General features: G+C 41.8%; 2 protein-coding genes across 2 annotated transcripts in view; one reads left to right on the top strand and one right to left on the bottom strand.

The window, feature by feature from the left end:
* The window catches only part of PC (pyruvate carboxylase), a 401,728-nt gene that overhangs the window by 339,748 nt on the left and 34,304 nt on the right, over positions 1-27,676 (top strand). The gene's annotated exons all lie outside the window — the stretch shown is intronic.
* On the bottom strand, positions 7,804-25,826 carry LOC146046071 (leucine-rich repeat and fibronectin type-III domain-containing protein 4-like). The gene is made up of 3 exons (XM_083165244.1): positions 24,532-25,826; positions 14,571-15,972; positions 7,804-9,446 (listed from the first exon to the last, which is right to left on the bottom strand). Exons 2-3 carry the CDS (start codon positions 15,950-15,952, stop codon positions 8,660-8,662), a joined length of 2,169 nt encoding a protein of 722 aa, XP_083021370.1. The 5' UTR covers positions 15,953-15,972; positions 24,532-25,826; the 3' UTR covers positions 7,804-8,659.

The raw sequence follows: 27,676 nt of genomic DNA, 5'->3' as shown, positions 1-27,676 counted from the left end.
GCAGCTTACTGCGCACTCATAGTCTAGCACACTTAAATTCTTTTGTATACCCTTCTTTTAAATTGTTTTGAAATAGCGGTTTTCTAGAACCGGTAAATTCAATCTGGAGCTTTCACACTGCAGCTATATCCATTTCAAAACATATAAAAATGGCCGTATACCGTGTTATAGCTGCGGTGTGAGAGGGGTAGAAGTGTTCCAATTATTTGTACCAACCTCATATGTGCTGTGAATTTTATGTGCCATTTTCAGTACCGAGACTATCAGGTATCTTATCACTTAAATGTTATTGAATGTGTTCCGAAGTGGGATTTGAAGTAAAAAGTAAATGACACTTGGTTTATATATATATATATATATATATATATATATATATATATATATATATATATATATATATATATATATATATATATATTTAATGAAATGTTTGCCTGTATTGACTGCTGATTGCCACCCGTGAGGTATTAATCCAGCAAGTTTGCAGTGCTGAGGAGAATTCATCAGTGAGCTCGGTTTGCTGATTGCTTGGTTGGCAGATCTCATTTCTGCTCTTGCACAGGAGATTTGTGCTAATCTGTGCAATCTCGTGTAATCATACAGAGCAGAACCCAGCATCGTGCAATGGTGCTTTTATTTCTAACATTGCTGGGGAAACAGATTGGAAGTGAAGAGGAGTTTGATTAATGAAATGCATTTTCGTAGCTGCTATACATTGAACATGTATGATTAACATGATTAATTGTAATGAGCTCTGGCATGGGGGACTACTTACTCCATGGGGGACTACTTACTCCATGGGGGACTACTTACTCCATTAATCTCCACTTGATTGTCTTGGAAACTCAGAATATATAAAAGGGTGTGAGGATGCACTGACCTGTGATTATAAATGCAGCTGCTAATTATAGCTAGAGCAAATACAGGGGGTGGATTTGGGTAACTGAGCTGGATTACATGTATGTGATGTATATTCTGCTGAGAGCATTGAAAGTGCATGCAGGGTCTTTAAAGGGAGATATCTGCTGAAAACTACGGACTTGGCTTCGGGTGAAGGTGAAAAAACGGCCTATTTCTCCTGTCGGCATAATCACGGTCGGCAGTTGGCTGTGCGTTCCACTCCCCTCTTTCCTTACATTTGTTAGTAATGGGCCAAAATATTTGTCATTCTTCCTTTACATCTTTATGCAAATGTGATGTTCCCGTGGAGAGATATTAACACCTTTGAGTGTTTACTGAAGGTTGATTATTATTATTTTTTTGGTCATATTTTATTTTGTTTTTGAATGTTTTTTAAGTAAATAAAAATTGATGATTGGCCCCAAAACACATTTACTAACCAATCATTTTTTATATACCGTATATACTCGAGTATAAGTCGACCCAAATATAAGCCGAGGCACCTAATTTTACAACAAAAAAACCTATTGACTCAAGTGGGACCCTCACTCGAATATAAGCCGAGGGGGGCTTTTTCAGCATAAAAAATGTTCTGAAAAAGTAGGCTTATACTCGAGTATATATGGTATTCATTTTTGAATGGTAGTAAATGTGTGTTCAAGTCCTGCAAGTCCAACATCAAATAAGATTGATTTTAATATATCTATAATCAATAAAAAAAAAATTCAGAAATTGACCTTTAGTTAATATACCCCCTGCTGTGCGTGCCTGTGAGATCCCAGAGGACAGTTTCAAGTGGAAAAGCTTTTCCTTTCACCACAATTCTCTAGGGAAGTACAATAAATGGGAAGCGGAAAACTCACTGAAATTTTTGAGCATTTTGAACATCCAGTGAAAGCAGTAAAGTATTTTCTAGAAATGAGTTTGACTTTGGTAAGACCTTCTTGTGCCCGATCATTTTTTTGTTTGTTCTTTTTCAGTATAGCACTTTTTACAGTTTCCTTTATATACAGACCTGAAAATATTTCTTTAAAGGTTTGTCTAAAACACACAACAGAAATTTTCACGTTCATGGCAATTGTCCAGTAATAGTATTCTTAGTGTGACTTCTGTACACAATGCAGAGTGTCCTGAATATTACATCCTTCATCCTAAAGCAATAATTATCCAGGTAATAAGAAGTGTTGTAACGATTTGCCTTCCGGAAGCAATGTTTAGCAGTAAATAATGTTTTCTGATTGCTGAACATCGCATCTGGAAGCAAATAGTTATAACACTACTTACTGTATCACCTGGATAAGTAATAGTCTACAGCAGGGGTGGGCATGTTCTACTAAGTGGGTCTTACCGTATATGCCATACAGCTGGAAGTGAAGCCTCTGTTCTGCTTTCCGGTTCGTCGTCTATTGACTTATGCCAATACATTTGAAACACATTGGAATAATACAGGCTATGTCCTAACTGGTCACCATACACAAAGAACCTCTGCTACACCTGGACAATATGTAGGAGTCCAAGCATTGGGGCAGCAGAGTAGAACCTACATGGCAATTGAAATCTATCACTACCTGTAAGTAGAGATGTGCAGGTCCGGATTTACCCTGATCTCAAAACGGGATCTTATTGGCTATATGCTGTCACATGTGTTTGCTCCAAAACGTGAGCTGAATAGCCAATAAAATCAATGTGTATGTGTGTGTGTAAGCCCGCTTGAAGCAAAGTTTTGAAAGCTAGTCTGCTACCTTCTGTGTTTGTACATGTGTGAGAAAGAGATGTAGTTTTGCTCTCTGCCAGCAGATGGCAGTGTTTCGTAGACTCAATGACACTAGACATACTGTATATAGATGAGATATATATATATATATATATATATATATATATATATATATTTCTCTATCTGCAAATAAGCAGAGCGTCACTACGTTCATATAAAAAGATGCTTTACTAGCTGATACAAGCAACGTTTCAGTGCCTAAAGCATTTTCATCAGGCGCACGTTGGACCTTGGGCTTTATTCATTGAAACGTTGCTTGTATCTGCTAGTAAAGCATTTTTTTACATGGACGGCGTGCCGCTCTGCTTATTTGGATATACAATTCTTTAAAGGGGTGCCGGACGGGGTCCCGACATCGGGATCCCGAATTGCTAAAACACAGAATGCTAGGTTCCCGACGGCCCAGGCTATTCTCCCTCGTGGGGGTCCACGACCCCCATAGAGGGAGAATAGAATAGGCGGCGAGCCACTGTGCCCACAAGGGGCTTTGTTGCGCTTGCCCCGCTGTCTGAGTCCGCCCAGTCCGTTCCCGACGTCGGGCTAATGACTGTCGGGATCCTGACTGTCGGAACCATATACCACACCCCTTTAAAGAAGGCACCCACAGAGCTGCAGCACAAGAAAGTTGTGCTGGACATTATAATTATATATATGTGTGTGTGTGTGTGTGTGTGTGTGTGTGTGTGTGTGTGTGTGTGTGTGTGATCAATACATGTTTATTGTAATTACTAGAGACAGGATTATACGCATTTGCATATTTTGCCCATTCTCACTGGTTATTGCATATTTTACCTAAAATCTAGTGATGGTGCATATTTTAGGCCCTGCCCCCTTTCCACCCGCGAGTCACAGCACTGCTTTGCCCTGCTGCTGCTGGCCAGGTAGTGGTAGAGTGTGCAGCCTGGGGCAATATGTGCGCAGTGTGGGGAACCTTGGATGTACGCTAGGTCTGACACTGCTCTAGGCTGCCAATCCATGTCGATATATCAGTCGGGGCGGATGCCATTACAAAGCTCCAGAACCTTTGCCTGCCCCTGACACCAAGAGACAGACTTCTGCAGCAGAGGAGGTGGGCGGAAGGGTTGTGACATCACGCGGCGTGGAGGAAATGTCGTGTCACAGTGAGTATGTGGCGCAGGGAAGAAGCCTTCCACTGCGCCGCCCTCACACGGTATGATGACATTTGATCCATCGGCGCTGGAGATGAGGGTCCGTGTAGTTGATGCAAGAAGAGCTTTGGACGCTGCAGTCTCCTGTAGCAGCCAGGAAGAAAACAAATCCTGTGTACAGCACTAGACATCTGCAGATGCTTTGGGCCTATTTTTGAGGTTTATTTGCAACTCATTGTATGCTGATTTTTAAATAAATAAGTAAAAAATTACTTTTATTATTTAATGTAGCATATTTTAACACTTTTTATGCATATTTTAAGTATTTTTTCTTGCATATTTCAAGCTTTTTATGTTGCATATAATCCTGTCTCTAGTAATTACAAAATGCATTGTACAGTGTAATGTGAATATTGCAGAGGCTGTCTGCCGGTACTGCTGGCCAGTTGTATTATTAGAAGCTGGGGTTTGTTGCTGTCCATTGTGCTGAAACTGAAACCTGCTCAGACAAGGACGCTTTCATTTGAACCTATGTATTGTAGTCATTGTACTTAGAGGGACTTAAAAACAACCTACATTTTTTTTTTTACTTTTACCAAATATACATTTTGTTTTTGAAATTTGTTAAAATTTGGCTTTGTAGGTGTTTTTTTTTTCATAGGCAATTATATATTTTAGATATTGATAGTTTAGTAGATGCTTTTATATTTGTGAAGATAGGTGTGGGTGTGGGTGGTTGTGTGTGCAAGTATATATAATATAGGAACTTCAGCCCCGTCCTCAGGATAATAGCCCATTTGTAATTTTTGTACACATTCTTGTTACATGGGCTATAATCTATACCAGGCATGTCCAACGTTGGCCCTCCAGATGTTGTGAAACTACACATCCCAGCATGCTTTGCAATAGTTTTAGAATTCTCTAATAGCAAAACTGTGGCAAAGCATGCTGGGATGTGTAGTTTCACATCATCTGGAGGGCCAACGTTGGACATGCCTGATCTATACGGTCAAATGGCCGACCATCAGATGGTCAACAGTCATTAGATCGACACTGTTGGGTCGACATACAGGAAGGTTTCATGTCCTACCATCCACTAGGGCGTGGTGGGAGAATAAAATAGTGTGCCCAGCGTACCCCAAAGCATGGCGAGTGCAGCGGTACACTTAAAATTGTGTCCATGTTGGCTGTGTCGACATTCGGGTAAAAAAATGACTACCTTTTCACTGTCGACCTAGACCCCTGTCGACATGGACCCATGTCGACCTAGACCCCTGTTGACTTTCCTGTATGTCGACCCAACGGTGTTGACAATCTTATGGTCGGCCAAACAATTCCATTCCATCTTGAGGACGGGCTGTGTCCCCACTATATGTTGGCCCAGTTTAATACACCGTGGTTTTAAACTTGTTTGAGTGCCTTCTTCCATTGGAGAGAGAGAGAGACTATTGAAATATATGAACTATGCACCGATGTTTTTCTAAAGATAAATTATTCTCTGTAAATGAGTGCTGTCTTCACTACTGTATTATAATATATATATTTATCTAAAATCCCTGCACTCTCACCTTTAACCCAGGTGTCTGCTGGGGTGCTGTTTAGAAAGTACTGTAATGAGTCAGCACTCCCAATTACATACCCAGAAATCCCACGAGGGAAAACAGCACTCACCGGACTTCTCATGAAAGTATGAGTCCGGAGTTTAATCCAATAAAAAGCGATAGCCTGCAGACGTTTCTGTCCTGGTGCGGACCATTGTCAAGGCGATGGCCATACAAGCAGCAGTAAACCGCAAACCAACAATGGGGTAGGGGTACTGGGTAGTAGATATGTATGTAGACTGGACAAACTGCTGCGAATTTACACTACAAATAAATGCACTGGGCTTATTTCTAACATACAGCAAAATCCGTGGCATATCCTGTGTGTCTCCCCGGGTTTTTGTTCTTATTAAATATTTTATATGTTTTGGTACTGTAGGTTTCTTTTGAGGGAGAACTCAAAAAAGAGAATAGCAAAGAGCCTGGAAATCTATTGGTGTATAAACCCAGTAATAATCCGAACTGACCAGTCTGCTGTACTTACCAAACTGGGCATTTTGTTAGACCCAATGATGCTCTTTAATCCTTTATTTGGGCAGCAGAAGACCTCTTTGAGGTATTTTAATATTAATAATAGTGATTTCTTTTTAGTAACAACCACTTCAGATAATCCTAATAAATGTGCTTTTTGTATTGCAAGTAAATGTAGGTTAAATCCTCCAAATGCAAAACCAAAAATATTTGTACCCGTTTCTTCTCTATATAAACGCCTCTTGTTGTCCTAAACCACGCTCCTTGTAAAACAAGTGGAATGCAAATTGTTCCACTTTTCCAGATTTTTTTCTTTATACTTTATTTAAAACACATCATTGTATTGTCATTTATTTGGATGGCTGATATATCGGAATACAAACAGATGATGCCAACGATCAGAATATGGTTTGGGATCATTTGGTCTACAGCATGATGGTCGACAGTCATTCGACAACATTAGGTCGACATGGGAAAATGTCGACATGGTTCTAGGTCGAAAGGTTGTTCGACCTTTGTCTGTCGACAGTAAAAATGTCAACATGTTTTTTTTACCAGAATGTCAACACAGTCGACATGGACACAGTTTCAAGTGCACCGCATCCCCTCGCATCGCTCACTGCACTCGCCATGCATCGGGCACGGTGCTTTACTGCGCTCGGCACACTATTTTATTTTCCCACCACGCCCTAGTGGATGGTAGGGCATGAAATACTGCCTGTCGGCACATGTCGGCTCAAAAAAAAATTAAAAACCCCATGTTGACCTTTTGACTGTCGACTTAGACATTGTCCAACTAATGACCTGTTGAACTAATGACCTTTCTACCTAGAACCATGTCTACCTTTTCCCATGTCAAACTAATGGTGTCGACCTAATGACTGTCGACCATCATGCTGTAGACCAAATGACGGCATCCCCCAGGATACTGACATTGGCATCCTGATGAAAGGAGTCCTAACATGGGCACCGTATGGCCCCTCCTAACCCAATCCCCCACTGTCTTACTCTAAACCCCCTCCTCTGCAGCCTAACCCTAATCCTCCACGCTAGTGTCTAAATCTAACCCTCCTACCCAGCCATCCAAACCGCAGCCTAAGCCCCCCTTCTAAGTGCCTAACCCTCCCTCTCTGATGGCTAACCCTAAGTGCCACCTGGTGCATGAACCCTGCAGCCTTATGTTTGGGATGCCAGCGGTAAGGATTCAGGCACACTCATAGATGCCTGCAGTCCAAGACCAGTCTTCTGTTGCTAAACGGCATACTGGTGTCGGTATTGTGTCGGCATCCGAGTATATTAATAAATAGTTAATCTCACAATAATGGGGATTCACTTAATGTAATCATTTATTATTTTATTTCTGCTAATGCGAACTGCTGATCAATTGTGCAGATTTGATTAACGTTCTGACCCGGCAGATTGATTATTGCACACATACACACTTTGGCCCGATTAACATTGCTGTAAACCATAGGTGTTGGTGTTACATGACACGTGTTAAAATACATTTATAGATTCCACTCTAAAGTGTAATTTAAAGGCATTTGGCACTAAAATATTGTGAACAATTAACAGCTTGTTCCTGATTTTATTTTTTTATGAATCAGGGATATTTAATAACTGTGGACTTCTGGAAGTGGGCAGCTCTAGAGCGCATTTACCATGCGGATTAGTGTTACCAGTGTATGTAAGGGCACTTACTATACAGAGGTCACATACTGTAATGGGCAAAGGATTTTATACACCACAACCAGTTATTTTTGTTAGTTCATTTCAAAACACCACTATTTTTTTGTTTTTGTTTTTATTGGCAAATGATTAAAAAAATCCAATGAGTAGAGATATTTATATATTTTTTATAGTTTTAACTTTAGTGAGAACTTGAACTTTAAAGTGCTGCAGCCATTTTAACTCACTGTGTAACATTGGCATGTATGAAAAGGGTAAATCAGGAGAAAGCAGAACATTTAATGGCAAAATAATACAAGGTCCCACTTTGGATCCATTACAGTAGGGTATACCAAGAATGGTGTACAGGACTCGTATCCATTGCCTGAAGGCTAATCAAAACTGGTTTGGCTTCATTCTAATCATTTGTTGGACAACACAGTCAGTACATGACATAAATCATTGTTTGAGTTTTTATGGTCAGTTATTTTTCCATGGCTTTGTGAACCCACCTGACAAGTTTTCAGCAAGTGTTGGAAAGGTGGTGACACCTCCTGATGTGCGTCCTTATGTCACAGTCTTGCGTTTCTTTTTTCAGACCTCACAAGTTTGTTCCTAAGATTTTCAGGTTTGGGTCATTTGCATTTGGTTTCCCCAACAGTCTTTATGATTCTGAAAAAAACTATGTTTGATTCTGTTGCTGCAGTAGACTCCCCACTTTCAGGCCTTTGAGAACTTTCCTGGTAGCTTATTGGTTAGGTTCCATTTCACTTATCCAATAAGGAACAAACCTCTGAGGTCAAGAAAGGTTGTATACCAATACATCCAAGGATATAATCACAAGGTGTCACCACATCCACAGAGAACATCATAAGCTTCATCCACACATAAATAATGTATTCCTTTTTAGGGCCAGGGAAACAGTTTTTTATTACTCTGGCAATCTCACAATAAACCAATTTGTAATCAGATTGCAAATGTAACAATATTTGTTACATTTTTGAGACTGAAGAAGTGCTTGCTAATGGCTCATTTTTGAAGAATATTTAGCTGCTGTTCAACCAAATGAATACTTGCACTTCCACTATGCAGTGGTTGCTAGAACAGTTCTGAGTGTACTGTAGCAGTGTCATCAGCTACACTACACTTTCTTCAAGCTCATCTGAGCCAGTGAATAATACTGGTTTTCCCTTGTGCAGTTCTGTCCCGCAGTGGGAAAGCATGCCGTGCACAGACTGACTCCTCTTTGTCCATATAACACTCAGTCGCTTGGCATAGCTATAGCATGTGGTGGTTGCCATTTCTCCCATGTCTACAGAACAACTCCGCTTGGTTTTTGGAATTCCAAAACCAGAGCCATCTTCAGGGCTTGAACCCCAGTGTGGACCCTCGGCATCTGAAGCCTTAATGATTTTCTCATCCTCTTTTTCTGCCACTTCTCTGTGCCTAGCCTTTCTACGTTGAGGTTTAACTCCATGTACAACCCTTCCTGTTTCTTCTTTATAAGTCCCCTGGGAACAACATGCTTTGGCAGACTCATTGTTTAGCCTGCGTTGTAGAAGCATGCCATTGGACATCACCTGGCTTCCATTGGTTTGTGAATAAACATTGGTAACCTTAGGAATGTCAGACCGGGAACTGCTGCACACCTTATATTTTACCATCATAACCACGGTAAAGACCAACAATGTGACCACAATGACTCCTCCAACAATGATAGTTAATGTTCCCCCCAGAAAATGAGCATGCAGAGACCGGCAGTCTGGATATGCCTCTCCTGTAGAAAATTGAACACAACCTAAGGACTTGGTAGCAGCCAGTGAGGTTGCAACATCATCAAAAATGGCCAGTATGCAAAGATCATAATCTACTCCTGAAACCAAATGCTTCAAGGCAAAGTGCTTGGTTGTGGATGGCAGAATCCTGTTGAAAGAAAGAATACTTTAGTACATAGAGCTTACATTAACATTAAATCATCAGCATTGCCAAAATAGTAGAGAACAAAGTCTACTACCTTACTTTTACTTTTTCTTTGCCGTTAAAATAAGTATTTGTTCCAAGCGGACCAGTAGACTCAGCTGCTGCAGTAAAATACAATCTGGACTAGATACGAGCTACCAATCTCCTAAATAATGATGGCGTGAGGCTACAAAAACATTGTGGTCGTTTTTTTTTCCTACTGGAGGACAATGCAATTGTATTCTCTTGTCTCTCATTTCAGATTATGTATGGCAACAGACTCCACCAGAAATGGTAATAACATACAACTTTTAGCCAGTTCTAAACTTCATTATTTACTTATTCATAGAAGGCAAGGGGGCTGTAAGCTTAGCTTCCATTAGAATTATGTATGTCACCTAGTGAGTACTACACCTTAATAAGAATATTGAATCATTTTAATTAACTGATAAAGTAGAGTTCTATTTAAAACCCAAAAGAATTAACTGCTGTAGATTTCCAGAACAGAGCCTCAGTGTATTATATTATCTGTTACACACAGAGCACAATACCGGTTGTTACGAGACCTGTCCATCCAACATAATTGTCATCCTGATGTAAATCCGTGTACTAGAATACAGTACTTATATATGTACTTTGCTCCCATAAACTGCTTGGTCATTATTGTAAATGACCGGCAACCATTTGCTTACTGTTTGAACATCACACCCAGGTAGTTTATAAATAAAAACCATACTGATCGCACTAGCTCAATGCTTCATGGGATGAGCCTGCCACGCAATTGCTGACACCAAGAACATTAATCCTACTATATGGAAAACCTTCAGAGAATTTTTATCTGTTGGGGCTCTGACAGACATTAGTTCACAGCACAGTTGGATAGTACTGTATACACTTTTATCGTCAATCCATACAGTGTGTGATCACAGCACTTTATCTGCATACATACAGAATGCTATCATTTTGTAGTCTTTAGGGAAATGGCTGTTAGTGGAATATGGCTTCACCATCCCCTGGGGTTGTTGTACTCAGACTTTTCTGCAGACACACATTGACGTAAATTGAAGTTTATTAAGTAATCATGTTCAGTTGTCTAGAAGTGTATGAGGCATAATGAAACTGGAAGTTGGGATTGACAATACATTTGTCTTATAGGAAATAGATATCTGTGTAACATAAGTGTGATTAGAGCCACCAGTGCACTACTATATATAGATGGATAGATAGATGGAGTCATCCTCATCCAGCCCTTTAATAGGATGAAGTAAACCAGACCTATCGGACTTAATCCTCTGCTAATCCCCTACTATATTGTTCTATGTATTGTATTGTAGCTGGGAACAACAGATAAGCCTTGGTGGTGAGCTATGGCTCTCCAGAGAAGGCTAGCTGAAGAAGGCTCCATACGTATAGCATTACTATCACGTGATGCTATGACATCACATGTACTTGCCCGCACTCCTGAAGTCCCTTTTGATGTTCTTTGAAAGGATAAAAAATTCTTGGACACACAAAATGGTTTATTCACTGTATGTGGGCAGTCCGTTTACTTTAAATGTGACTCTGGTATTAAGCCTATTTCCAAAAGACCTAGAGCTTGGTTCAGATTTCTACACAATGTCAATATTGACGTAGCTGAGCATTTATTGGACTGTGAACATGCCAAGGTACTCTATCGATACACCAAATTGCCCCACTTACGCACCGAATACCGGGCAACACTGCTGTGCAGATCCTCTTTTTACTCAAAATATGCAGCCCTTTCCTATAAAGAAGCGAAGCCACAATATGTGTGACCTTTGTACATCTATGTATCAAGGAGTCTGAATATATGTATACAAAGTGCTAAGATGCTGCAGCCACATAATCTTCTCATGCTAAGTTCCAGTGCTTCGTCTGTGACTCTGCAAGTTTAGAACACTTTGTGTGGCTTATCACTGCATCTAAGAACAAATGTATTTACCAATCGGTGAAAAGTAGGTCAGTTCCCAATCATTTTAAACAAAGAAAAAGTGGAAGTTTAGCGTTTGCTAAAAAAGATTAATGAGGTATTTACATTTAAAAATTTATTAATACATAATCATAAATGTCTCTATTGATGTTGTGACAAATTGCATATAAATTGCTGCATAATACTAAAAATCAAATCTATAAATGCACTCTAAAAAGGACAATGGCGGCGGTCGATGTCCATATACAGGAAGTCTGCTAATCACATGTGCGCTCCACTTACTGGAAGCTGGGACACGGCGTGCGTTCCAGTGACCAGAAGTGGGGCGAAAAACACAGTGCTACTAGATCAGCATCTATAAAACCATTTTAGGTTTGTAAAAATTACAAGCTATCCATATAAAATAGGTCTGCCTCCATTATGTGACTTATTCTATATATATATATATATTAAAAAGTAAGATCTTTTTATTGATAAACAATTGGATAACTATGCGCTTCGCTTCGTGTGCTATGGTATATAAACCCTGACCATGTAATGAGTGTTCTACCTTTGAAAAACTTGTCAGATGACTATGAAATGCTATTCGTCACAACATCAATATATAGAGACAATTATAATGTACAGTATTAATAAATTATTTTTAATCTTAATACCCAATTGATCATTTTTAGTAAGCGCTGCACTTTTTCTTTCTTATCACTGCGTTTGTAGTTAGCGTAAGATGCACTACGCCTCTCAGAGCAGCTCAGTCATGCGGGTGTCACGCACACTGTATGGCATATGGTACACTAGGCGGAAGAGGACATAACCGCAGTAGCCCTTTACACATCCTAGCAGACAGCATTTATCTGCCCTCAGTCCATCTATATCAGAGATAATTCTGCTGCCATTGCCATCTGCAGGAATTTCTTATGGGAAGAGCTTGCGGTGAAAACTTTTTTAAGTTCACTTCTTGTAGTTTTTCTTTGGTCTCCTTTCTTGCTTAACAAAATCATTCTGAAGGAGATGTTCTCACAACTGAACACAGCATCCCAAAGCAGGCCCTCTGTACAGCTCTGAGTGGAATCAACCAAGACATCTCATTCTGCTTCGACTCCCTCTGGCTGTTTGTTGTAGTATGGGCTCTGTACTGCCATAGAAATATCTGGTGTAGGATTCCAGGATTTCTTCACACAGAATACGTTGTCCTTAATAAAAGACTGGTTTCTCTGCGAAAACACACAAGTTCAGTAAAACCTGTGCTTTCATCCTCAAACCAGTTTTCACTGGAAACGGGACTGCTCTCTTGGAATTTGCTTAGTCTGTCTTAGGAAAAACCAATCCCTGGCTTGTGTAGACTTATTGTTGCTAATTAGCCTCCAGTAGGCCTGCGATCCATGGCCAGAGATCACAAGATATCCCCCTAAGATGCAAAACTCAGGAGAAATTACACAGGCATGGGGATCGCTACCTGTGCCGAAGAGTGTAGTACAGACATTCCCTACCAAACCCCTCAAGGCACAACATTAGTCCAATATTAGTCCAGGATTTATTGATAGCCATGCTTGAGCACAGGAAATCTCATTTTGATTTTAACCACCTGGGCTGAAACCAGGGTTTTACTTAAACGTGCCTGGTCGGTGTGCTATCAGGACCAAGGTTGGGAATGCCTAGTCTTGTCTGCGTATATATCATCCCATACAGTGCATAAATGAAGCAGTACAGTAGGTGTATGAGGACACGTGTATGATAATGTTGGCATTATCCTGGCATCTTAAAATCACAAGAAGAATAAAATAACGTATGTGAAACCACGCTGTTCCTAGTCCAAATTTTTCTAAATCATAATTTTTGCTCCCAGGATTCTATGGGGGTATGCAATGTGCCACCGCTATTTCCAACGTGGGAAATAGCGGCGGCTCCCTATTCAATGCTGTCATTAACGGCAGCATTGATGCGGGATCACGGCAGGACAGGCCCTACTTCAGAAGCTGTCGGGCCCGTTCTGCCAATAACGGCCGTGGATTGTCGTTATCCGGGCCGCAGATCGACAATCCACGGCCGTTTTCACAGCCATGCCCCCTTTGCGCCCATCGGCAGGCGGGACATTTAATCCCGTCTGTCGTTATGCGGTCGACCTGACCACAGACTGGCCCGGATCACGGCTGTTGGAGGGGATCAACAGCCGTGATCCCAGATTGAATACCCCCCTATATTTGTTGTATCCCAAATTGTTAAAAAAATAAATAAATGTTTCTTTTATATCACCATAACTTCCAAGACACTGCAAAATTAGCGTATGGTAAATGACGACAAAAAAATAATTTGTACCAAAAGGTAAATTATGATGTTAAACAAACTGTATCAATTGTTTTGTGTCTAGACTGTTATGAACACCGTTATATCAGCCTCTGCACATCGCTTTCCTGTAGATTATATTATTTCATTATTTTATACACTGTTGGCTTTTTGAAAATGTATATAAAGCCATTAATGTTTTCAAGCGTTACGTTCTTTGCATCTTCTATAATGACACTCAAACGTCTGTTTATGGATGTACTGTATTGTTTATGTGAATATTTGGAAGCATGGGTTTTTGTTCTATACCATTGTATAACGAGGTAAGCCTCGGTAACTGAATAAAAATACAGAATTAGAAAATCACAGAGTAGAGCCGCATCTCCCTGATACACCAATCTATTGCAACGGCTGAATGAGGATATTGTAGATAAAGCAGCTTGTAAATAACAAAGGTATTGTGCAGCTTGTTCTAAAGGCAGTGCCCTATTTATAATAAGCCGTGAGTTCTAACACAAACTGGGATTCTAGGTGTGGGAGAAGAAGTGTTTATAGCTATAGGCCAGTTTGAGTGCATCACCAATCACGACATTGTTTTAGCAAAGTGTCATCTTTCACCTTCTAAGGGTTATGTGACCTACATTTGCCATTTGTCTATCCTTCCTTTTACATGAGGCTCGACGTTTAACCCACTATACATGCAAATCAATATTTCTGTATCGACATTGTAAGATCTAAAGGTTGTTCAACTGCAAACCGTTATGTAACAGTTATTTTGCACTTCAAGCAATGAAAACATATACTATGAGTAATGCTGAATTTTTCATAGTAATACATTTAGAATTTGTTTCTCTTACCTGTACACCAATGTTTCATCCAATGTGCAATTGTACTGGATCTGGTACATCCACACAACATAAGCCGATCTGTTCATGTGCCATCGTATATGTGCAGAAGATGAAGTAACATCAGATACTACGACAGCATTTTCTGGTGTCTTTCTTTCCTCCGTCGCGTTGGCGGATGTCTTAGATGAAGTGGTAATGTCAGAAAACCCAGGATCCTGCCTCAGTACGCTAACTGTCCCATTGTTGCGATGAGGCAAAGGGATCATTTTTAAGTCTACTTGAGCTGTTGATTCCCCAGCAGCATTGATCGCTATACAAGTATATGCTCCATCATCCCTGATTGTGGTAACCAATATATCCAAGGTTCCATTTCGGTAGGAAGCAGTCCTGGATGAGTTGGGCATTATTTTATCATCTGGGGATACCCAATGGATAACCGGTTCTGGGTCACCAATTGCCCGGCACTTTAATGTTGCTCGCTGCCCTTCCAGCACCCAAAGCTGATGTGTGTGACGAGTTATTAGTGGAGGCTCACAGGTGAACTCCTCTTCCGGTATAGACCAGAAATAACGCCTGGCTAGCTGTGGAGGAGAAGCACATGTTTCCATGTCATCCTCTCTCACTAGTCGACGTAACCATAAAAGCTCACAATTGCAGTGAAATGGGTTCCCCCCAAAATTAAGCACAATTGTTGATGTATAAGGGGTAGGGCTAACAACTCCAGTCTGGGAACGGACAAAAAGGGGATCTGGAGGTAGTGTATGCAACCTGTTAGATGTCATGTCCAGTCTGGAGAGTTTGTATAGTTCCGAAAATGTGCCTTCCATGACATAGTCTATGAGATTATGGTCCAGATTGAGGGTATGTAGACTAACCATGTTCTGAATAGATTCCCATGGAACACTTATTAAATTGTTATATGACAAATCCAGATCCTCTAAAGTAAGAAGGAAATCATCAAAAGTGGCTACTGGAATTTTCACAAGCTGGTTAGTGTTGATGATAAGATGCTGAAGGTTTAGCATTCCTTTCAAAGCTTCCTGGTGTATGGCAGTTAGGCGGTTTCCATCCAAATGTAATGACCGTAGGCTCTCCAGATCACCAAAGGCAAAAGGTTGAATATTATCAATAGTGTTTCTTGACAATGTGAGGTCCACCAACCCCGACATGTTGAGGAAATCTTCTTGTTCCACCACTCTGATAAAGTTGTCGGCCAGTCGTAGCTCCACAGTCCTGCGGTCTATGTTAGGTGGTACATAAAGAAGCCCCTTGTTGGCACAGAGTGTACTGAGCGACTCTGAAAGGTTTTGGCAGGTACAATGGAATGGGCAAGAATGGACCATGGTCACAAGGCTTCCTACCAGCAGAACACCCCTGACCAAGCTTTCCATGGTAGACCGAGTATTTACCCCTGCAAGAAGAATGGATATCATTTGTTAAATATGTTGGTTGGTGTCTTCTACTAGTGCTTTAAAACATAATAAAATATACTGTTGGCATTGTAAGAATGCCATTTTGTAGGATTGTAACAACACAAATCCCCATCAACATTCATTAGAGACCGTTACCTGCAGATAGATTAAATCTAAGATATATGTAATTCTGTATAGAACACTGCGCTTTTATGTTCGGATATAATACTACAGCCGTATTACATTTATTAAAATATAAAAGTTGTAATTGTCTACTTGTGTAAAATATACTTTTGTTTTCGGCTTGCTTTATTGTGGTGTTCTACCCATTTCCTATCACTGCACTCATATGGTGTTACAGTTTGTGATGGATCCACTTCAGTACAGGAGCATTTGTACCTTCTTTATCATTTCCCTGTTAGATGCAGTTTCTCTTAAACACTGTTTTATTTAGCATGTCGTACTTCGATCATTTACATTATGTATGATTCCTTTAGAAGAAATCAGCACTTCAAAAGCGAACAGCCATTTGAAAAATAAATAAGTCTTCATTAATGGCATCAGGCATTTTATCATAGTTCATCAGAGGCCTACACAACATCACAGCCTGCGTCTAATATACAGCCAAGAAGTCACAATGTAATAAAAGGGACATTACTTATCCGTTCTAATGCCCCGTATAAATCAGAGCTGGACTGTTGTCTGGTGTTGTGCTGTACAACTAGCTGCCGGCACAGACCAGGCTGCATTGTCACTGTCATTACAGTACGGAGTAACCATTGAGGTCCTTTTTAAGGGTTTAACATTCATATAAAATACCTTTTATATATTACATTTATAGTTCATGATAATAGAGAAAACCACAGATTTTTGCATTCTATCGTAAAATGGTTTTGTTTTATCATAAAATACCCACTTGAGAATGTGAATTAAATGTAATCTCAATTCAGTCCATTATATTGGAGTATTGACATCCATTGTATGGCTCACACCACACACCCTGCATGCGAATAGATGATAAATGTGTCATCACTCTCTGTGCTGTTCCTGTGACTGCTAGCACCAGAATATACTGGAATAATGGGCCTCCTCTGTTTCAGCCCTCTTGGATAGTATTGAATTTCCATCCTGCATCTTTGTATTGCAAGATCAATTTTCAGAGTTTCCTTTATTTCATTCCCCCATCAGGCTGCATGACTCTATCCCACAGGCCTGTGAGTGTACTGTTGCTTGACCGTCACCTTGATGGTGAAACCGTTCTGTCAACTAGCACATTACCCCGTTGTGTAAATCTTGATTATTTTTAATTGTATTCTTCATTGTGTAGTGCAAAACATTTTAATTTTAACACCATTACTTTTTTGTTTTGTTTTTTTAAGCTAATGTTCACAAACATTTCTTGTAGGCTTCTGTATCGCTGACAGGGTAGGGGACCAATCTATTACCCAGTATATTCCCCAAAATACTATTGTTTCTCATCACCAAAAATGGCATTAAGATCTTCTTTTTTGTGCATGATTTATAGGCGCTCTTTCTGGGATTTTGGCTCTAATATAGAAACATAGAATGTGACGGCAGATAAGAACCACTTAGCCCATCTAGTCTGCCCCTTTTTAAACCTGTTACCTCAAACCATATTTGATCCTCATTTCTTTGTTAGGATATCAATATGCCAGTGCCAAGTGTAATAAGCCCGTCCCCAACAGGTACATACTAGAGAGTATAATGATAGCTTCCTTTTTCTGTTTACAGCCAGGTTTGGACCCAGCTTCCCTACTGTGTATGCCCAGCCATGGGGAAATGTAGCCTGTTGGTGACAACTACTAATGGCTTAGGATGGCATTGGCTACAAGTACCATGCTCCGAAAAGATAAGATATTCATACTGTAGCGTGGGTACTTTGTAATTTTCGCAGTACCCATAGTAAGCTTACGGAACAGCATTTGTGTTATACTCATAATAACTAACCTCATATACAAATATTGTATAAGAAAATCTGACTTGTGACTGTTAATGTAATATATCTCTCTAGCTTTTGAGGCCACTGGCTGATATTGTGCACACGTGGAAGCAGATGTAACATATAGCACAACAGCTGCAATGTTACAATGGATGGCGATTATAACTAGTCTTTAATTATACCTTTGCATACCTCCCAACTTCTGTGTTGGGGAAATAGGCCGTGCGAGCGTCCGAAAAGGGGGCGGGTGTATGCAAATGAGGGTGTGGCTTATGCTAATTAGCCGCAACCTCATTTTCATGCGAGAATAGACACTGTGCGCATGCGCACAGCGTCTATTCTATTAGATTGGGGGGTCTCCCAACTGCCACCCCCCGCAGCGGGACAATGCCTGCCGCGGGTGGGACAGCGGGACAGGACCCAAAAATCGGGACTGTCCCGCTGTAATCGTGACAGTTGGGAGGTATGCCTTTGTCAGTGGCAGTACTTGTACTAAAAAAGTAAAGGGCACTAGCAATGTGTTTTTCACAATCATTTAAATGTACAAATAAACGTAGACCACACCCCTAAGGTGAAAAAGTTAGATGTGCTCCCTTTTGAGCATCTGAACCCACAAGCTTCCTTCTTCTAACTATACTCCACTTGGCAGACAGCTAGTGTGCTGCTTTGTGTAGTGGGCGGCTTTGTGCGGTGTGTTGCTTTGTGCGGTGTGCTGCTTTGCGCGGTGTGCTGCTTTGCGCGGTGGGTGGCTTTGTGCGGTGTGCAGCTTTTCCCCTCATTTAATTTGCTTTTATTTCTCCTCTTGATGATCTGACTTCCACTGTCCACTTCTACTTTTTTGTTTCCTTGTTCTGCTTCATTATTTTCTCCAGTATAGATGTCTGCAATTGACAGCTACCCCTTTATCTGAGTATCTGTACAATCTTGCAGGCACTAGTGAGATCTTTGCTGGGAGCTTAGTGTCGGGGTTAATATCAATCTGTGCCTGGATCTGTCTCTAACCTTCACCATCTCATGTCAGTGCAGCACAAATACACCCCAGGCTGTAGCTTCCCTGACGCTGAATGCACGCAGCAGAGGTGTATTCCTCTCCAATCAATACGGACAGGCTGTATATATCGATTTACAACATTTTTTGTGAAATTATTAATATGGGTCACTGTTTTTGCAGTGTGTCCTCTTGTGTCTGTGCATTACCTATTTGATGAGGCTATCTACTGTATGTTGTGTTTTTTAAATGTGTATCTTTAGAAGACTGAATTTGCGCTTTATGTAGCAGAGCCGCACTGTTCTCTACATGGAAATCTTTCATTTAATTCTGTTTTGGTAAATTGAGAACATAGTTAGGATACCTTCGCCCTTTTGGGATATTGTTTTGTCTTTATGTAAATATACCCTGCAGACAGTCATGTGGAAACCATTCTGCTGACCGCTAATACGCGTTTAGTAAACCGTATTGCACACATTGCCACTTTGATTGCTCGATCTGAGAGGGTAGAACCAAAAAACACTGGTTTCAGCCATTTGGGTTATTCCGTTAAATACTGCAATGGTGAATGTTTGAAGGGTTAGTTTTGGGCTGGGAAATAGGAGCTTGGGGACAGCCAAGTGTTGACGCTTCCCCATCACACATGTCCGTTCCCTCTTGCACTCCTTTGTACCACATCACCTGCATAAAACATTGGCAGGTATGCGCTATCCATTACTTTACAATTCTATAAGAAGGAAAGCCTAATTCCACCTACAGTACAATTGGAAATTTTAGGAGTTTTGAAATTAAACAAAAATCCCGACTAGTACTGTGTTGTGGCAATCCACTCAGTCAAGCCAGGCAATGGGAACCAATCCTCACTCCTACCAGGCAGCTGCTGTCCATGGACCCAGAGAGAAGGCTGCCTGGCAGTTGAGAGATAAGTTTCTCAGCGGCAGACTCTCTATTTGTTTTGGGTTTTTTTTTTTTCGTTTTTTTTTTGTGGCTGGCATACCTCATTAAGGTTTTGATTCAGGGGTGCAAGCTAAATATGGGTCTTTGCCTGTATTCAGTTAAGGTGCCCATAAACAGGTCCAATTTGCCCTGTTTTTCGTCCGATTCCGACGGATCGGCTCAGATGAAAACTGGCCATATCGGAGGAGTTTAACATCGGGTAGTATCTGATATGTGTTCCTGTGCTCATTGTATTGGAGATCTTGTATGCAGCACATAAGAGACATCCGAACGGACCGTCAGCAGCACATCGCAGATGCTTTTTAGCACCTGCTATATATCACATCTGATCTTCTGTTGAGTCTTGGCAGGATGCCGCCAGTCGTGTGCCATCAGTGCACATGTTGTCCGTGCCAGTGCCTGACTGCTGGAGCCGAGATACCCACCCTCACACATACAGCGGCGGGCACATGTACTGGCCATGCATTTGTCCACGCTCACAATGGCTGTCACACCCGTTGAGAGCCGCAGAAGGTAACAGACGCTTCCAGGGCAGCCCAGGAAGTCTGCGGCCGGGGGCCTGAGTATAGTGACATCTTGGGGACCTAACGGTGAAGCAGCACTGACTCGGTACACCAGAGAGCGGTTGAGATGCCCTGTAATGCCCTATACTCCCCTGCCAGTTCCTCGGGAAATCACCTGCAAAGAATAACACATCAAGTGCTAAATTGCCTGTAGCTCTCCCAGGGAAGTTGAAGGGAAATCAGATCCAACTTACAGTATCTGAGGAACAAGTGGGACCTGTGTATGGCCACCTTTAGCCACATCTTTGAGGCCACACTGCACCTGTGCATCTGCTCATGAAAGTGGCTGTTGCACCGGCCCAATATCCATTCTTGCCTACTTTTTGAAAAATCGTATCAAGGAGATTGTGAAGATGGCGCCTAGACGTGCGGACATGCGCTACTCTATTTTATTGGTGTGTCCTACAATGACTTACATACAAGGTAAGCCCCAAAGCAGTTTGTAAGATCTAGTAGTACAAGTTGAAGAAACAACACTGATACATGTCAGGGCTCGCTTATGTATTGTGTTTTACAAGTGGTTCCATATGAGTCCACAAGAATTCTGATTTGAAATGCATGTAGCCTTAGGGATCATTGAGCTTTTAAACTATGCAGTAAAATGTCACTGAGGATTCCATTTCATTGTATATATCCCTGATTTCTAGGTAAAAAGGTAACCACTGCACAATGCGGCTTGGGTGACATAAGGCAGATTGCTAGACTAATGAGGGAGAGAGGGAGATTGCTGCTATGTCAGGGAGTCTCCTGCAGAATGCAGGAGGGGAGGTAACTATGATGTAACAGTGTAATGTGGGCTAGGTGACATGAGGGAGATTGGTAGACTAATGAGGGAGAGAGGGAGATTGCTGCTATGTCAGGGAGTCTCCTGCAGAATGCAGAAGGGGAGGTAACTATGATGTAACAGTATAATGTGGGATAGGTGACATGAGGGAGATTGGTAGACTAATGACGGAGAGTGGGAGATTGCTGCTATGTCAGGGAGTCTCCTGCAGAATGCAGGAGGGGAGGTAACTATGATGTAAGTATAATGTGGGCAGGAGGGGAGGCAACTATGCCGATCTCCGGTGCAAAATGTCTTCATGAATACATCTATGGGATCTATCTGTTACCTCACTATGGTAGGATGTGGTCATTAGGTCAACAGTGTCTAGGTTGACACTTAAAAGGTCGACACGTGAAAAAGTTTGACATCGAAAGAAGCAAGACACCGTGCCCAAAGCACGGCAAGCCATGGGAGGGTACATGGGACACTTATACGCTGTCCATGTTGACATACTGTAGACACCAATTTTTTGGGCACACTCACATCGTCCCTTTCCATATAGACCTTTTGCAGATGTTGACTGACCATGTCCACCTATTGCATGTTGACCTTTTGACTGTCGACCAAAAATTGTTGACATAGACACAGCTGACCTATCAACCCATACCCATCTTAGTAGCCTGCCATCCACCTATACGCCCACAGCATGCTTTCCCTATGTGTGGACACCCGGCGACACGGTTGGGTGCTGCAGCCCTGAGATTGCAGAGATTCGCACATTCACCTCCGGAACAACGGAAAAAGCTTGGAAATTTAGAGGATGGTTTGTTAACCTCAGATGTGTGCATGGCGTGACCTTGCAGCCACTTTACATACAGTATGACTTTGAATCAGGCCTTTATAAGTAGATTTACTGATGCTTCTAAAACTGGCTAACTGGCTATAGCAACGAATCAATGTATCAGACGGAATGTGAATGGTAGCTATGGGCAACAACACCACTTGTCTGTTTTACAAGCTTTAGTAAATCTACCCCTAGTGTAGAAATGCGGAACCCTTCTTTGCGGTCCTTGTCAATGTAGGATATACTGCAGCACAGGTTTGTACACTCTCCTATGAATGAGACCCACATCGTTCTATGGTACGAGCTAATGACACTTTCCCATTGCTTTCTCCAGACCTGAACACCCTGTTGCTAAGCATCTCTCTGAAGACACAATTATGCTGGTCACGTTGGAGTTAAGCTGGACACCGAGCAGGGGAGTTACTACAGCAGTGCCCAGCAGATGTTCCAGATTCAGGAATTGTGCAGATTATAATAGACGTTACATGGTCTCCATGGAGGCTTTGAGTGACCCCGTAGGCCTCGTACAACGACCGGTTACTTCTATTGTTATGGTCCCTGATGTAAGAGGGCTGCACCAGTGTAATGAGGACTGTATTGCAGGTTTCTGCAGACCGTTACTGACAGAATGACATATAATATACTTTTCAGTGTTGCGGTATTGATTTGATTAAGAAATATTCAATTATTTGTTTCATTGCTCACATGATCCCATGCGGTTTCAAATTTACCTACATATTATGTTTCAGCACAGCACCTCCTACCGATAAAGTGCAGTAGAGTTTGGTGCTTCTACTAGGAGACTGCTCGCAGAAAATAACAGCTTTCCTTTCACATCTTATTGTGTCCCTTTAAATGGGGAGACTTTTAAAAACCATTGCACTTAAAATAACACATTTGTTTCATACTGCAGTGTGTGTGTGTGTATATATATATATATATATATATATATATATATATATATTTAATCCTGCGTAACTCGGCAGTAAATGTAAATTGCACATACGAGCATTCTAATGTAAAACTAGCACTAAATATAATGAGGGGGGTGTTTGTGTTATTTGTGGTGTTTTGACACGTTGTCATGAGTTTTTCCTTATTAATTGGGGTATTATAAATTACTTGCGATGTTGGTGATTTACATTTCGAGCATGATGCAGCTATCTCTCACGGTGCATATTGTGTCAATGTCACTGGCTCTCACCCCAGAGAACAGTTGATGTTTTTGCTTTTTCGGTGTAGTTGCTGCAGCCCTAGCACAGGACATGCTACACCGGATACCGGTATTAACCAACAGTCGCAGTGAAATCTCTTCCTATTTTCTCCCCACAGCAGTTTGACTATCCCCATATATGAAGGAAATGGTCATGTGACCCCCTACATGATACATTGGGGCGTATTCAATGCGGCCTGCGAGGGGGTTAAACGGCAGAGATTGCCTAAAACAAGCGATCCTCGCTGTTTAACCCCGGCACCGGCTGCTTACCCTATTCAGTGTTCCGGGGGAATCCTCGCGGTTAGAGGACAGCGAGGCTCGCGGCTAGTGCTGGGAGCCCGCTGTATTTAGCTGTGAGCCTCACTGTTTTAGCTGCCGCAAATGCTGTTGCCCCCTCGCTCCATTTTTGGACAGCGTGTGCAGGGGGTCAGTTGTCACAGCTCGCCCCCAGCATTGAATACTGCCCTATGTATTTAGAATTGTTAACAAAGGCAGCCTTTTACGTGATTACTAAATCATACACTTAACTATAGTTTATAAATATGGTACAATTCAACATCTGACATGGAATGTTATACGGTCATATACCTTGGGCCTACACATCGATTATTATTATACCAGAATGTTTATGGTCGTTCATGATCTGTGTATGTTCTCCACAGCATTTCTGTATTCCTGTGAGTGTGTGCAATCCCTGCAGCATATGAGCCCTGTCCTCTAGGTGTTTCTGCTGCCATGTATGGATCTGCCCTCCTACCCCCTCCCTTCTTATTCCTTCCAATGTGACTCCTTAAACTTCATATTACAATAGACCTCTATAGGTGCCTCCAAACCAAGTTCTAATCTTTGTGTAATCAGATCAGCCATTTCATTAACTTGCATTGTGAAAGCCAGCATTATACGCACGCGCGCACACACACACACACACACACACACACACACACACACACACACACAGACACGCACATACGCGCACGCACACACACACATACACCCTTATCTGTTTAAAATCTATTTGAAATCTATTTCTGTTCCTTGTTTTCGTTATTGACATACAAGGAACATTATCCGTAATCTAAAACCAAGGGAAGTTATTGGTTGTATCTGAGAACAAGAAGCAACACTATTATTGTCTTTACAGTAGGTTGAACACCTACAATTGGTCTGTTTGTGTGTTTGCAGAAAGAACATAGACTACACATTCATTACTACCAGAACATGCCATGGTTCCCAATGACACCCATCCTATTCCTCTCCTTAATACCTGTGCGTTCCTCCTTTCCTTACTGGTCTCCTTCCGCTGTCACAGCTCTATTGCCCTTGTTGCCTTGTGTACATTTAGTCTGGGTGGGGCAGGGCATTTCCAGGACTGATAAGTTGAGTTTAGGGATTCTGTGGAGACTTGTCGTCCCAGTTACCCTCCTGTTTTCTTCACTGCAGTCCCCTCTCTCTGTGTCCCTCTGGCAGATCCCACAGGAGAGATTGGACCTTGTGTGCAGGACCAATCCTTTCGCACAACCCCATTATGCCCCAAACAGTGTGGGCCCTGGTGTCACCCCAGACATGAGCCTTCAGCAGATCCACACAGAAATGTTGTCTTGCAGAGACATCAGTGTTTTCCCAACGTCTCTATCACAGCTACATTAACCCATCGGGGAAAGAATCGGAATCCTGTCTTGTTTTTAGCTTTCCTTCCCTCGATGTAAAATGCGCTTTCCTCATGTAGTAGGAGGTATTTATGGCCAGTGAGTCAGAAGGATGCATTAGCAGGCAGCAAATGTGACAAGTGATCCCAATATGTTCTTATTTCTCCCCATCTAAAGCCAGACAAGAATTAGCATCACACATGGTTTAAAGGTCCTGGAATTAGTCGGTGGAGGGGGGGAAAGGTCAGCTCATTCAATCACCTCAAGGAACCAGCGCGCACAGGGTTAAATCACCAGCATACTGTAAGTCATGGGATGCTTTCATTCCGTCAGGTACATAAGGTAGATGATTTATTAAGACTTATTTTCCGATAGTTTCCAAGGCTATATCCACCATGCGCATGAGACAAATCATAGAAGGTAGAAATCCCAGCTCGGACTCCACAGACGGGATTTGGTGCAGCTCTTATGTGGGTTAAAATCCAAACCCGAAAGTGAGAGGTACGAAAGGTCGAGACACAGGCAGATTGAGAGCAAAACGTCTAATGGTTGGGAGCCCATCGTGTAAGGCTCAGCTTTGTCTCCATGTAGATTTTAGCGTTCGCAGAGGTTTGTATACATCCCATTCTTTCAAAAAATGTTATTGAAGAAGCAGGATGAAATGAATGGAGGGGTTTTTCTTTAGCCAAGCTGTAGAAAGCGTCTCCTGTCCATTGCCTGGGTTTAGCCAAATTTTCTCTTTGTCATTGCACTGCTCCAGTGGGTGGCATCCTTCACCCCTTCCAACCCAGGTGAAAGCAAAGACAATGCAGAATGGGTGTAGAAGAGGAACGGAGATGTGAGAGGGAACTGTACCAGCGAACAGCCTGGGGAGGTGGAGGGCAGAGTGAGGAAGGGAGGAGAGAATTACAAGGAGGAGGGGAAAGAAAGTAGCTTTTATTCCAGCCGCACTGCTGTGCCTGCACAGCATTTCATACTGTGATTGCTGCTTAACCCTTTCAGCAGACGTCAGATGCTTTATTACATGATGGGAGGCACGGTGTCGTGCCTCACTGTACACATTCAGTAAGCAAGACAATGAATGTTCATCAACCAAGAAGCATTCTGGAAAGGGGATGGGTATAACTGCTAACATGGTTTGGGGCCATTTATCTAATAATATACATTTTGTAGTAACATGGAAATGAGCTGGATGGGTCTACAGTATTTATTACATTGAGTACAGCACTTCTGATCAAAGAGTTAACATGGGTGATAGAATTGCTAAGGTAGGAGGTGACCCCCACCAGCATCAGCCTGCCCACACAAATACAAGCTTCTATATAAACTGATCACAGCGTTACCAGTACGGTCACATCACATGTTCTGTTATCGCTGTTTCAAGAAGGCGAGAAATGAACTGTTTCAATAAACTGCTTTTAGTTTTCACATTGATCATATTTTCTTAACAACTAACTCATTAATTTTTTATTGGATTTAAGTGGATTTGAGGACATTTAGGATTTCGTGCCTCTGATCTGGCTAGCCGGGTCATGTGTGCACGTACCTTCCCTGGGATTGGTCCAGTGATGCTGGAAGTAAAACTTTGCAGGCTCCTGGCCCATAGCATTTAATAACCGCATCAGTGAGACTTCAATGGTGAATTGGTCGCTAATACATTTCCTAACGCTGCGATAATCGGCTTTTCAAAAAGCTTTATTGAAATCATTGTGTACTGACAAATAGGCCCAACAGAGCATGATGTTGTAGTACTGTAGTAAAGCCGTTGGGTGCACGGTATTGGGGCATAGTGGCTGTATGTATTTGGATTCTGCTCTGACCCGAGAATTGTCATTTGTTTTCACCACTATTTGAGACCGTTAGGGGTCATTGGGTCCGCCCTATTGGGGACGGCATGCACTGAGTTAGCCACTGAAGGTCGACACCTGAAATAGATTGACGTGGCTAAGGTCGACTGAGTTGGAAGGTCAACAATGGGAAGGTCGGCATGAGTTTTTCACATTTTTTTGGTCTGAATGTCGACATAGTCGACATGGACACTGTCAAAGTGCACCGCATCCCCTCGCGTGGCTCGCTGCGCTTGCAATGCTTTTGGCGAAAAAACTCATGTCGACCTTTTGACCTTTACATTGTCAACCTGCTATAATATAAACCGTCTCTCAGCCGCACCATAATCTCCGGCCTATTTCAGTTTGTCATCTAATTACCCTGTGTAACAATACATGCGAACAAAGTAAAAAATCACATATGGATGACGCCGGTACGTAGTGATATGTATGTAGTGATATGTATGTAGGGATATGACAATGGTCTAGTACAAATAACAATGCAAAACGCACATCATTGATTGATGGACGCTTCTTTTAATGGAATACAGTTCTAAAAAGCAAGTCTTTGGTTAAAGGTATTGCTAGCGGCAGGGAGGTGTTCATAAGGGTGGACACAGCATTAGGGGGTGCCTGTGTACCCCCAACGCTCAATGTGTGCGCGCCTATGACGATAACATAATTTGTAAAAGTTAGAATATATATTATATAAATCGCATCCGCCTTTGTCCTAAACGGCAAACAAACCAATTATGGTCAATTGAGAAACTGCTCAAGGGAGGAAAATAAATGATGTGTTCACTTCACACTGTAAGCCCGGAGAGTGCTTTGTGGGCTGGGTGCACTTCACTTAGAGCTGACGATCAGCTTATCAAACAGAAACATTTCTAATGCACTTTATACAGGCGCAGGCTGCTGTTTATGTACACTGTGTCGC

This window comes from Crinia signifera, chromosome 11, assembly GCF_055691185.1.
Source record: "Crinia signifera chromosome 11, ASM5569118v1, whole genome shotgun sequence".
Lineage (NCBI taxonomy): Eukaryota > Metazoa > Chordata > Amphibia > Anura > Myobatrachidae > Crinia > Crinia signifera.
Note: the sequence above shows the minus strand (reverse complement) of the source record. Positions and strands in the feature narration are given on the sequence as shown.